At 34.2% G+C, this 13,016-nt stretch overlaps 1 protein-coding gene across 1 annotated transcript in view; it reads right to left on the reverse strand.

The window, feature by feature from the left end:
- Positions 1-13,016, reverse strand: part of ZNG1A (Zn regulated GTPase metalloprotein activator 1A) — a 43,673-nt gene that overhangs the window by 10,044 nt on the left and 20,613 nt on the right. The window contains exons 8-11 of the mRNA XM_007129205.3: positions 11,350-11,436; positions 8,496-8,540; positions 3,554-3,610; positions 692-743 (exon numbers count right to left, since the gene is read on the reverse strand). Coding sequence (XP_007129267.1) covers positions 692-743; positions 3,554-3,610; positions 8,496-8,540; positions 11,350-11,436 — 241 coding nt within the window. The remainder of the gene's footprint in view (positions 1-691; positions 744-3,553; positions 3,611-8,495; positions 8,541-11,349; positions 11,437-13,016) is intronic.

Genomic DNA, 13,016 nt, shown 5'->3' on the forward strand with positions numbered 1-13,016 from the left:
AGACGCAAGAGGGAAGAGATATGGGAACATATGTATATGTATAACTGATTCACTTTGGTATAAACCAGAAACTTACACACCATTGTAAAGCAATTATACTCCAATACAGATGTTAAAAAAAGAAGTTACCCTTAAGCTCCACCATCCACAACTTGCTTAAAAGAAAGATGGTTACAGTGAAAATATACTTTCTTTGTTCCTAGCATCTTCAATATTTACCTCAGGAATTATAGTTTTAGAGGATGAAAAACACCTTAAGGAGTTCAAAGTTACAGTGCTATCTGAAGGTGAAATCAAAGTCAATTTTTATTTAAATTAGCCATCAATGCCCGTACTAGACTTTTCCTTAATCGGTTAGTTAAATATAGTTAAAAATAGGCTGCATAAAGAACCCCCAGGCTGCTTTTATATAGTAATTCCCTTCAGAAGAACTAACCAAAATATGTTGACTGACCTGTGGAATGGAGAAGCTGAAAAGCATGATTTTCTAAGATTCTAAATAACTCTGGTTTGATGAACTCCTATTACGTATTAAGAAACTACATTAGATGACCTCAAAAGCATTTAAATTCTGAAAACTATCAAAATAGTTCAAAAATGCGTTATAAAAAAGAATTCTAATAAAACAATCCTAAACAGAACAATTTAGTTGAAGAGATACTTTAAAAACATTTTTTTAGGATTTTTTTACCTGATCAAGGTGAGGTTGTGTTGTTGGCACATTTTGAAGTTTTCTCTGCAAACTAAGAATAACTGATTATAAATTCAGAGCTCAATACACTTCTGATTTCACCTTATGTATTACTGAGAGATACAAAGCTAAACAAGGGAGAGACTTTCCACAACTGAATCTATTACACAGCTCCAATTTTACATGCTGTTTACATATTCTAATAGACAAACACTGGCAGACTGTTTAAAAACTTTTCTTAAAAATGTATATACATTTACATACATACATATACACATAATAGAGATAAAAACTAACCTTTAGCAACACTATTTGGTGTGGTTAAATATGCTAAATAAATTTCTTTTTTATTTCCAAAAGATCTAATACAGGCCTAGGAAAATATACATAAGCATTTTACAATTGCTCAAAATTTCATCAACTCTCCACATGCTTCCTCAGATGAAAATAATGCTGGAACCTAAAGAAAATTAGAAGGGTAAATTTTTCCTTTATCAATGTTTTCCCTTGAATATATCTACTTAAAAAACAAAACAAAACAGTATCCATAAATGTAAGCCTTCTATACAGTCAGTTACCAGTAGTTGAGAGAAAACAAAAGGTCAGAATCCTAAAAATGCATTGTTCTGATATGGAAAGAGCAAAAGATCAATATGCCATAAATTATAACCATAACAACTGCAGCATACCTTTAGAGACTGATGGGGGTAGGTTGGGAGGAGGAAAAGGACTTAAAACCTTGCAGATGTTTTGCCTTGAAGAACAGTGAGGGGTAAATTAGTAACAGCAAGTTTAGGAAAGAGAAAAGGCTTGTAGGAACTGTTGGAGGGAATGAGTCTCCTTGGGGGGTCTTAATAGGGAAAGTGTCAAATTAAATCCTTCCCAGCTGGTTGCTCAGGAAAGGATTCTCTTGTTGAGCATCTAAGCACAAAGAAAAGTGATGCAGAGGCGTATCCAGAACAAGGCTTCACCTTAAACAGCTGCTTCTTTAAGTGTCACTAACGCAGTAAGTGTGGAATGAAATGACCTTAGAAAATGTTTGAAAAATTCTATGTTCTTTCACTGTGTTCAATATTTAATGTTGGACAATGACTGCCTACAACTTCCACAGGGAAGGAAAAAGTTTTCCTCTACCTCCTAAGTCTCTGGCTGGGTCTGAAAATTAGACTGACGAAGATTAAGAAGAGAAAAGCACATACATTTATTTAATAAAGGTTTTATTTGACAAAGGAACCTTCATAGGGAAATGAAGACCTGAAGAAATGGTTAAACCTGAGTGTTTTTGTGCTAGGTGTGATGAAGAGTGAAAAGCCACAGAAAGATATGATAGGACAGAGGATGAGCCAAGTGTAGTAAACTAGGGGAAACTCAGAGAGGCCTATGCCTTCAGATTCCTCGTGTCTCCCTTTGTCTTCAGAGATAGGATGCTCTTTTCCTCTGGGTGTAGAGAGGTTACCTTTCACATAAGGGTGTTATGACTCATGTTACTTCAGAGGAAATGGGAGAAAATATTTGCAAATCATGTATCTGATGAGGGGTTAATACCTAGATTATTTAAGAACACCTACAATTCAGCCACAACAACAACAGAAAACAAATACTCCAACTAAAATATGGGGAAAATACTTGAACAGACATTTCTCCAAAGATAATATACAAATGGCCAACAAGTAAATGAAAAGATGCACAATATCTAATTGTTAGAGAAATGCAAATCAAAACCACAGTGAGCTATCACCTCACATCCACTGGGACAGCTACTACCAAAAACAACAGAAAATGGCAAGGATGTGGAAAAACTGGAACACTTGTGCACTGTTTGTGGGAATGTAAAATGGTGCAGCTGCTATGGAAAACAATATGGTGATTCCTCAAAATATTAAAAACAGAATTACCATTTGATCCAGCAATCTCACTTCTGGGCATATATCCAAAAGAATTTAAAGCAGGATCTTGAAGAGAGATTTGCACACCCAACCCATGTTCATAGCAGAATTATTCACAATAGCCAAGAGGAAGAAGCAACCTAAATGTCCATCAATGAATAAATGGATAAAGAAAAAATGGTATATACATAAAATGGAATATTACTTAGCCTTTAAAAAGACAATGTTGTCACATACTACAAAATGGATGAAACTTGAGAACTATGTGAAATAAGCCAGTCACAATGAGACATATACTGTATGATTTCACTTATTTGAGGTATCTAAAGTAATCAGATTCTTAGAAACAGATAACAGAATGGTGGTTACCAGGGGCTGCAGGGAGGGGAACACCAGGAGTTATCATCTGATTGGTATAGAGTTTCAGTTTTGCAAGATGAGAAAGTTCTGTAGATCCACTGCTAACAATGTGAATATACTTAACACTACTGAACTGTACACTTAAAAATGGGTAAGAATAATTAAAAAAAAAAAGATATCGATGTCCAGGGAAAAACAATTTGTTCTTCTTTCCCTATCAAAAGGATTCTCTCTGGGGAAAGAGGCAGGAAACTGATCCATCACTACTGGAAAGGGAGTATCTGTGGGAACACACCAAACTAAAATTTTCTATGTATTTCATGCATTTTCTCATGGAAAGAATTACACATAGTGGTTGGTAAAGAAATATTAACAATAAGTTTCTAAAGTTAACTACCATTTACACTATAATTTCTGTAGGAGAATACACGTGATTTCCGAACATACATTTAGCAAAACTTTCAAGAATGTAATCATTAGGAATGGTCTTGTATGCCAAAGAAATGACAGGAAGCATAAATCAAATGTGCATCTGTGTAAATCATTCCTGTAACTCCTATAACTGCGGAATAAAAAGTACATTATAATAAAAGTGACCAGAATACAGGAAACATACCTTATTCCAGAGAGACTGTCAAAGGCATGAAGATCTAATATACTTGAGAGATCAACTCTAAAAGGAAGAAAACCATTTTGAAGTGTTAATTTCTGTAAAATATATTCAATTAATCAAGAAAAAAAATCTCTATTCTGCTAGAAATGCAGACATAAATGTTAATCAGTATATACTATTTTGGGAAAAATAAAATGACAGGCAAGGAACAAAAAGCTGTTGTAAAAAAATTTTTATGGAATTTTTTATACATAAAATTTTTAAAATTGAATAAATGGTTTAAGACCAAGGCAGAAAATTACTTGGTTATTATCGCTTCAATAAACTGTAGTGGTTTTTTTGGTCTGTTTTTACCTTCAATTATCTTTTCAATCCTGAAAATTTGAGCTTTTCAAACTATATTTTTATAACAACAAAAAAAAATCAGTTAAAGAACTGAAACTTTTCAAAAGTAGCAGTTTATTACTCAAAAGATGAAATGAGGGAAATTGAACAAATGGAAATAACACAGTAGTATAGGTACATTATCTTTGGAATTTCTGTATTTCTTTTACTCCAGCTCCCTGCTTTCATGATACAACAGGTAGTATCATAAGAATATGAGGAGTCAAACAATCAATGTATAAATATTCACTCTAGGACCCTTATCTACATCTAAAGAATGTGGTTTGATTTTGTTTCCTTCAGATGGGGTTGCATATAGACTGAAACTTCCCAGTTAGTGCTCTGTCTGAATAAACATTATTTTTATTATAATTATCTGGTGGTAATTAAGCCTAATTTATTAGGAAAGCAGAGATTAAAATCAGAAGAGATTATATCACAATTAGCATTAGGTTTGGTTTAAATACATAAAAGTAAATTTATAAAGACTAGTGATTGAGTTCCAAATTTTACGTCAGCCTATGAAACAGTAAAGGACAGTGATTTCTCCATAATCAAAGCTATAATGGAGGAATGTTTAAAGAAAATGACAACTATAATTGTCTCAAAATCAGACTCCAGGGATTTGCCAAACATTTATTAAATTTTCTCACAAGGAACAAAACTTTGCAAATTCAAAATTTTTTCAAATAAAAAAACATGTAAAAGCCATCCCTTTAACTTAGGGCTGACCAGCTGTGTCTGCTTTGTTCATTCTCAACAGTCTGCCATATATTCATACTTGCAGCAACAATACTGTTAGATTGTGAACACTTCTCCTGGCACAAGGCAGACAAATTCCCATCTTATTAAAAGAAGAATACTCCAGAGTTCTATGTTAACAGACTGTAACATTTCAAATTCTGGACATTCTAGATGAACAGAATTAGGAAAATAGTCAAGCAAAGAAGTATAAATGTTCCATGAAGAAATTTTTGATTATCAATTTACATAAGAGACCAAAGCCTTAACATTAAACCTATTTCCTTTCACACCATCACAGTTGAGCAAATATTTATACTGACAGGTGACAAGTGGATGAAGTTTTCCACCAAGTTTATCACCTTTAACTTAGGAAATAGCTTAAAGTTTAAAAAGTTTACACATGCTAATTGTGTGAATATCAAAATTCAGGTCAACTGTGTGAATACCAAAAGTCAGTTTGAAACACAAGTTTCTAAATACACTACAGTTTTCACTGCAACAGTGTCCTTGAGAATACATATCATAGATTTAGAAATAATTCTGCTTTGTACCCAGATTCTTTTGATATTTTCAAAACAGATAGGATCAACAAAAGACCTATACAGGTTAAATTCTACAGAGAATAATAAAATATCAAAGTCTCTCACTGTATCTCACCAGATTCTCAATGGAGAATAAAAGAGGAAAAAGTCTAAGGTTCCAGATGAAAGTTGCCATGGACTTTAGTACCACCATCAAAAATAAATTCCTTCACTCATCCAAGGCATATAACTAGAAAACTAATTTCCATGGCATCAAATTTTATTTAACTTCCCCCTTCAGAGATAAAAACATCGGATCTTTGCCAAAACATTAACACAGAAAAAATAAATAGACTATTACCATCATGTAAAAACTGAATGGGAGGGCTTCCCCGGCGGCGCAGTGGTTGAGAGTCCGCCTGCCGATGCAGGGAACACGGGTTCGTGCCCCGGTCCGGGAAGATCCCACATGCCGCGGAGCGGCTGAGCCCGTGGGCCATGGCCGCTGAGCCTGCGCGTCCGGAGCCTGTGCTCCGCAACGGGAGAGGCCACAACAGTGAGAGGTCCGCGTACCGCAAAAAAAAAAAAAAACAACAAAAAACTGAATGGGAGAATGAAGCAAACAGAGGGGAAGGAAAAAAGTTCCAAAGCTCATCTTTTCTCCTAATTTCCTGAACTATCCATGCCAGGAGTACCTAATCTTTTCTCTATGAGGAGCTTTCAATTATCCGTATGTCTAAAGACTGCTTTAAGTTGCTTAAGACCAAGGACAGGAGAATGAAAAAGGAAGAGGGCTCTGGCTGTCTCAGGGGAGGAAGGTTCAGCTACTACTCCAGAGATATAGTTGTCTTTTCAAAGTTCAGTGAGTCTCAGAAACAGGGGCCACCAGACCACCCCAGACCTACGAGTTGTTGATACCATCCAATAGTAAGTCTTGAACTCTAGAGCTAAATTTCCAAATGCCCTCCCTAGTGGCATCTCAAACTCAATGTTTACAAAACGGAACTAATCCCCTTTACCAAACCCACTGCTATCACTACCCTACCCCAAAGGTGCCCCTCCTTCCTGTATTTCCTAACTTGGAGAAGAGCACCACATTCAATCCATCTCCCAAGAGTCATACTGCTTTTAAAGTCCTTCATTAATTCCTTGCTGCCTACTGGAGAAAATCCAAACCACGTGTCATGGTGTTCAAGACCCTTTGTGGTAATTTCTCCATCTCCACAGTCATACCTCTTTTTCTCTCCGCAACATAATACAATGTGTTCTAGCTATTCTAAAATATTCACAGGTTCTGGAATACAAAATCTTCCTTATGTCAAGAAAGCCACTGCTACTCTTGTCCATCTGGAAAACTCCTATTCATTCTTCCAAGATGCAAGTCAATGATAACCTTCTCAGTCAAAATTTTCTGACTCTTCATCAAGAAGAGTTGAATAGTTGTTCCTCTATCTTCCTGATCTTATAGGATCCTGTGCATTTAACGTTACTGTTATATTGATAATATTTAATATATTGATTTTTGCTTGTTTTCTTGTCTCTCCCAAATGACTAATCTTAAAGGCAGAGTTTTGACCTTATACATTGCTTAAATCCTCAACATTCCATGAAATGCCTAGCAACTAGTAGAATGATCAGTAAACTGTTGAATTGATTAACTTATTATTGATCAACTGGACTTTGGTTTTCCTCTATCCAGTCCACTTAATCTCCAAGATTTTTTTTAAAAGTCTGGAAAAGATAAGAATGGCACTTCTTCTAATCTTCCACTCCTGAAGTCCATCAGAACTTCATTTGCCTCAAAATCAACTAAAGTCTCACCAATGAGACCACACTATGCCATTCTTATTCCTTAACTTAAATACTCAAGGTAAGCCTTTTCTACACGTTTATAGCAGTTTTATGACTGTCATTTTACTATTGTAAGTGTTTGCCAACCACAAGATGCTTAAGAGATTAAAATTTTTTTAAGAAAGAAAGAAAATTAAAATTTTTTCTTTATTTCAGAAAGCTCCTAGATTCTCAGATGTGCTGGCAAAAAAACTGATTTACAATATTTGTAAATACAAACTGAACAAATGCTATTACAACAAAACCACAGCTATTTATGGGTATGATTTTTAAAAACTTAATTAAGCATTATGTGGTTGTCTGTGTGTCATTTTTTAAAAAGCAGAAAATTTAAGAAGAAAGAAAATGGTAACGCAACAGGAAGAAGACAGATACTGAGGAATGGCTCATGGTATGAGTTAGGTTATCACAGACCTTCTACACTGGAATTTGAAATGAAGGGAGCACATGTGGTGTATGCTTATAGAGGACTTAACACTAAGGGCATTCTTCTGCTACCTCTACCAGCAGAGTGACTTCTGAGAATGCATGCCAAATTAATTCCCCAGCTGTTCACATGCATATAAGCAGCTGCTGCTGTTACTACCTAACACTTATGGTAGTCTGTCAGCACCTCTAATCTCTACCATGGCAGACAAGCCACTCAACTAAGGCCTTTGCTGTACTTCCGAGGACAGAATCTCTGAATTGAGAACTGGGTGGCACTAGACTGCCAGCTGTGAGCCTCAGAGCTTCTAGCTGCATGTTGCTGGGTCTATCAGCTGCTAAGCCATTCTTGCTAAAAAAATAAGCTTAACAAAAATACCTCTGTACAGAAATTTTCTGAAATCATGATAGCACTCAATGCAAAATAGAGTTCAATCTACAGAAATTCATTTTACAGATGTTTTAAGAACACATCTATTTTATAAAGTAAGGCACATCTGTATGAACAAAATTAAAAAGAGAGAAGAACCTATAGGAAATCAAAATCAAAATATTTAAAAAGAATGCATCAGGAACTTAAATGTAAAGGGTCCATGTATTTTTACATGACATTATTTTTGCAACTATTAAACACTCAGAAAGTTTTAAAAATATTAAAAAGCCATCTAAATCTCATATTAAGATAAGATTCCTAATAGTATTATTTTTTCAGATTTCTATATTAATTACTTCCTTGAGTGGTTCAAAATCCTTTGTTTTCTTCCTCATTAAAGCAAAAGCACAGTTACACAGTGTAATCATGGCTCTAAGGTCTTAGTTACAAGACCTCAGTTACAATATATTAACTAAATATGCCAAACTAATTTATAAAGAACATTCAAAACAACCTTTTGGGCCTACTTTTTTTTTAAATGCACATGTATCTTCCTTATATTAGAATCAAACATAGTTATCAATTACTTAATATTTATTAACTAAAATTATTCATTGTTAATATTAGTAACAGCTTTTAAAAGTACCTTGATCTTTGTGTTTCTAAAATTTTTCCCAGTCCATTTGTTGATCTGAAATAAATATAAAAATGAGGAAAGTAAAAAAATGTTAATTTTTTAAAAAAACATTCCATCACATTATTTCTAAAACATGAAGTAAGCATATACAAATATATCCTAGAGCTAGAGAACAATAAACAATAAAAAACAAACTTACATTTCTTATAGTTTAGTTTTTCCTTCTAATCATAAATCAGGTACATTCCACTTATGCATTAAAACATGATATGCAAAAATCTGCACAACTGACAGATTAGGGGCTACTTTGTGATTTATATAAAGACCCTTCACTTTAGAAAAAATGATTCATAAATAGCCAGTAATTCTAATATTCTTAAAATGAATAGATAAACTTTTAACTGACACCTAATTTTCATGAACACACATTGTGGAAATGGCTATACACACGCTAGATATAAAAACCTAGTTACGAGTGGCTTTGACCCCAGCCTGTCCTCAGTATTCAGCCACACGTCCAGTTTGTTAATAGAATAACCTCTTCAGTTCTCTAGCTAGGATCTCTACCTAATCTGCCAGGCCTCCCCTTTCTGATACAAAGATAATGAAATATGGCTCCCTTTGTATGGCGCCAAAAATACTTATTAAATCCTTTGCAGTAAACTGTACACCTCATCTATTTATATCATCAGTTCCATTGCCTTTAGGGTTACTTGCTGAAGATATGTGCTATTTGTTCAAGCTTGTTCTCATGGATAAGGCTTCCTAATGATTCTGAGGCAAGTCTCTACTAATTCACAAAACTCTTAATCTTCTCTTTTGAATATACTCTATAACCTGAAGGCTATTTCCTCTCAAACCTGTTTATCTTCTTCCAACTCTTCAAATCTAATTCTGAGTAAGTCGCAAGTCTGAGGTACAATGGAGGGTAAAAAGCCCAAAGGGTCTGTAATTTATCAAAGTGCTTTGTCAAATTCTTTTCTGGTATTGCTATACAGTACAGGCTGGCAACAAGCTGGCTAATGTCAATACTGCTCATGTTAGAGATCCAGCTTACATAGTCAGTATGGGGATAGAAATGCCCAGTAGTAACAATTTCTCTTTTTATGCCAAAAATGTTTGTGACATAGATTATGTTCCCCGTTCTACAATCACAATGATGCATAGGATTTTGAAAAGAGAAACAAAATTTAGGAGAGCAGTGTCAAAAGGGGTAAAAGAAATAATCTCCATTCACCACTTTCATTTTTCTAGACTTTTCAAAAATATCAACCATCTTTCTATTTCTTTCACTTTTTTATTCACTGTAACTGGAAATTACTATGTAAACTAAGAAAAAAATCTACAATCTAATAATGATAATAATAGCTAACAGAGCACTTACTATGTATCAGGCACTGTGTGAAGCTTACCAACAACGCCTCAAACCAAACGCAGATTCCAAAGTCCATGATTTTAAACATTATTCAATACTATACAGCACTACCTACCCTCCACATGGAGACACTCTTAGAGCTTTTTATAGTAAAGTCTAAGAGGATAGTACTACTAAAATAAGCCAAATAAGAAGAAAAATATGAATTCTTTCTTCTGCAATCATTAACCACTGCAGCCAAAATCCTAATGAGCCTTACCTTTACTGATTCAATTCATAACATATATTATATGAACTGGCACCTGACAAACTCAAAATCTGATGTCAGCAGATTGTACGCACTGAAGATGACCAATAATAAAAGCTATCAAACATTTCTCTGTAGATGGCTTTTATTAGTTTAGGTCTTACAAAATAATTAAAAGTCCCTGAACTCTAACCCCATTTGAAAAGTCCAAATGACTGTTGGATCTTTTAACACATATCTGAGTACCATTCATATTGTCCTATGTTGATCAGCCTTGGCCACGGACACTGAAGACATTAAAGCTAGCTGGAAAACAGGCATGGTTAGATGACAGTTAAGGAAGACCAAAGTCAATGAGGGTTCAGGGAAAAGTGAAACCACCTGAGACAGGGAAGACTTCACAGGAGGGAGGGAGAAAGAGGTGGAAGGAAGGGATGAGTTCCAGAGAATGGCTAAAATAGCTTAAAAAAATAAAAGAAAAACAGAGAAAAAGAATGAATTCAAGGACTGACAGAGTGACAGTTGAGAATACATTAAGAGTAAAGAAAGGATTTGGTAAGATACCTCCATGAGAAAATAAGTAAACCGTCCTGGGTAAAGTTAGGGCACTTCATGTAGGGAAAGAGTCAAAGAGAAGACAGGAAAATGAGGAGGGAGTCAGAAGACCCTGAATAACAGTCCATGAACTTTGAACTGTAGTTGACCATGGAACAACTTAGGAGTAAGAGGCACCAAGCCGCCTCACCATCGAAAATCCTCATACTGCCATCTCTGCCTCAAAAACAAAGGAATTGATAAATGACTCACCCAAGGGCAAGAAGCTGAAAGGGTCTGAACAGAATCAGGACTCAAACCCTAGTTCTTTTAATTCCACATATTATGATCTCTAATTGAACACAAACTTTTCCCCATACTTAGTTAACTTAAAGATCTGTAAAATGAAAACACAGATACTATGTTTATTGGGAAAAAAATCCACGTATAAGTGGACCTGGGCAGTTCAAACCCTGTGTTGTTCAAGGTTCAACTGTATATTCTGTAAGCAATGGGGAACAATTTTATATATCACTATTTACATAACAGTCAATTAGGCAACAACAAAATATGTGATTCCCTAATGATACTTGAAGCAAGTCAACCTTGAACCTTAAATTTCTACAGGGCCAATAGTCATGGTAAAAATATTCTGTACAGCACATTTTGAATTTGTAGGTACTTAACAAACATTTCTAATTTTGTACCTAATAGCTCTTCTTAATTTGCTTAAATCCTCTTCTGAAACCAAGTCTGTTTTATTGAGGATGATGATATCCGCCAAAGCAACTTGCCTAAAGTAGCAAACAAATAACAGATGTCAAGAGAAATGTTAAGAAATTAAAAATAAATAAGAAACACCTCCTCAAGATCAATTAGCAGTTAAGAAGGATATGGTACTCTATGTAATGATTTAATTTACTCCTAAACTATTTATCATCCTTCAAATAGTAAGGATGAATTGTATTTATCACTATATAAACTCAGATTTCAAATTATTCATTCAAAAAATATTTACTAAGTGCTCTTACTTGCTACTCTGAAACTACAAAGATAAGCCTCAAAAAGTTTACAGTCAAGGATAGTTTACCATCAGGATGATTTTCAACTCATGATTTTCTTTGTAAAGAAATGCATAAAATTCCAGTATCCAATGTGGTAGGAACAAAGACACTCTACTTACTAAAATATTCCACGTAATAATTACCATAATTTTCAAAGAAGTACAAAGAACAAGTTCACTTAACATTAATACTACATTGAACAGTTTTTTTAAAAAAACTATACACTTGGATCTTGAACAATTATCTTTATCACTAGGAATATTTATTTTCTTTGTAAAACAGATAAACTACTACAGAAATTCAAGTTAAAGAATCCAGTTGACAGGATGCTGGATAACAAAATTGCTTACTATAATTAGAAACTCTATTTACTATTAACAGGACTAGTAAAGCTGAGGATTCTTTAAAATTTCCTCAATTCTTCAGGAAAGTTTAATCACTAGACTATTTGTTCCCAATACTGGTTTTACACTACCTGAAGGTATAGTTAATTATTTCAAAGAACAACCAAATTCTCAAAAATAAATCAACTTCAGTTCACTGAAAAGCGGGTTTCAACAGTATGTACATCACAATCCCATTTTTATTTAAGTAAATTTCATAAGAATAAAGATTGAATGTGCACATCTCAAAATATAGACAGTTGCAATCTTCAAATTGGAGGGCTCCTATATTTAACTTTTTTTTGGCTTTTATAACATTTTGCTATTTTCTATTTGGCTTATATTTTCTATAACAAACATATTTTAATAAGGAAAAAGTTACAAAAATATTTAAGTTCAGTCTAATGTGAATCATAGCTATATACCAAATGAAGTGTTCAGGCAGGATTACAAAACAACAGAGTACCATATTCTAAAATGATAGGGAATCAATCACCTGCTTGCAGTCTATTATTTATGTCAAGATCATCTGTAGCAAATCTTGGGGTGGAGGGAGACCTCCCTTTTAAACCCAAGAGCATATTTAGTGACTGTTGTCTATCCCAAAACTCTTTTCCCATTAGCAAGAATATGCTTAGGGTAGGCAAGCCAATTTAAATATTCATAAGTCTAAAGAGAACCCAATTAGGAACATACAGGTATTTAAACATAAAAAGTTCTAAATGCCAAATTGCAACTATTTCCATATTTATTCCTCTGTTGCTCTGAGTAACAGTGAACAGTTGAATCAACTGAATTACCGTTAAAGAAGGCAGGAAGTGAATCAACTCTTTTTTAATAATCATTTTCAATCTTAAAGAAATTGATGAGAACAAGAAAATTTTTTTTTTTGCGGTACGCGGGCCTCTCACTGTTGTGGCCTCTCCC

Source organism: Physeter macrocephalus, chromosome 9 (genome assembly GCF_002837175.3).
Source record: "Physeter macrocephalus isolate SW-GA chromosome 9, ASM283717v5, whole genome shotgun sequence".
Taxonomy (NCBI): domain Eukaryota; kingdom Metazoa; phylum Chordata; class Mammalia; order Artiodactyla; family Physeteridae; genus Physeter; species Physeter macrocephalus.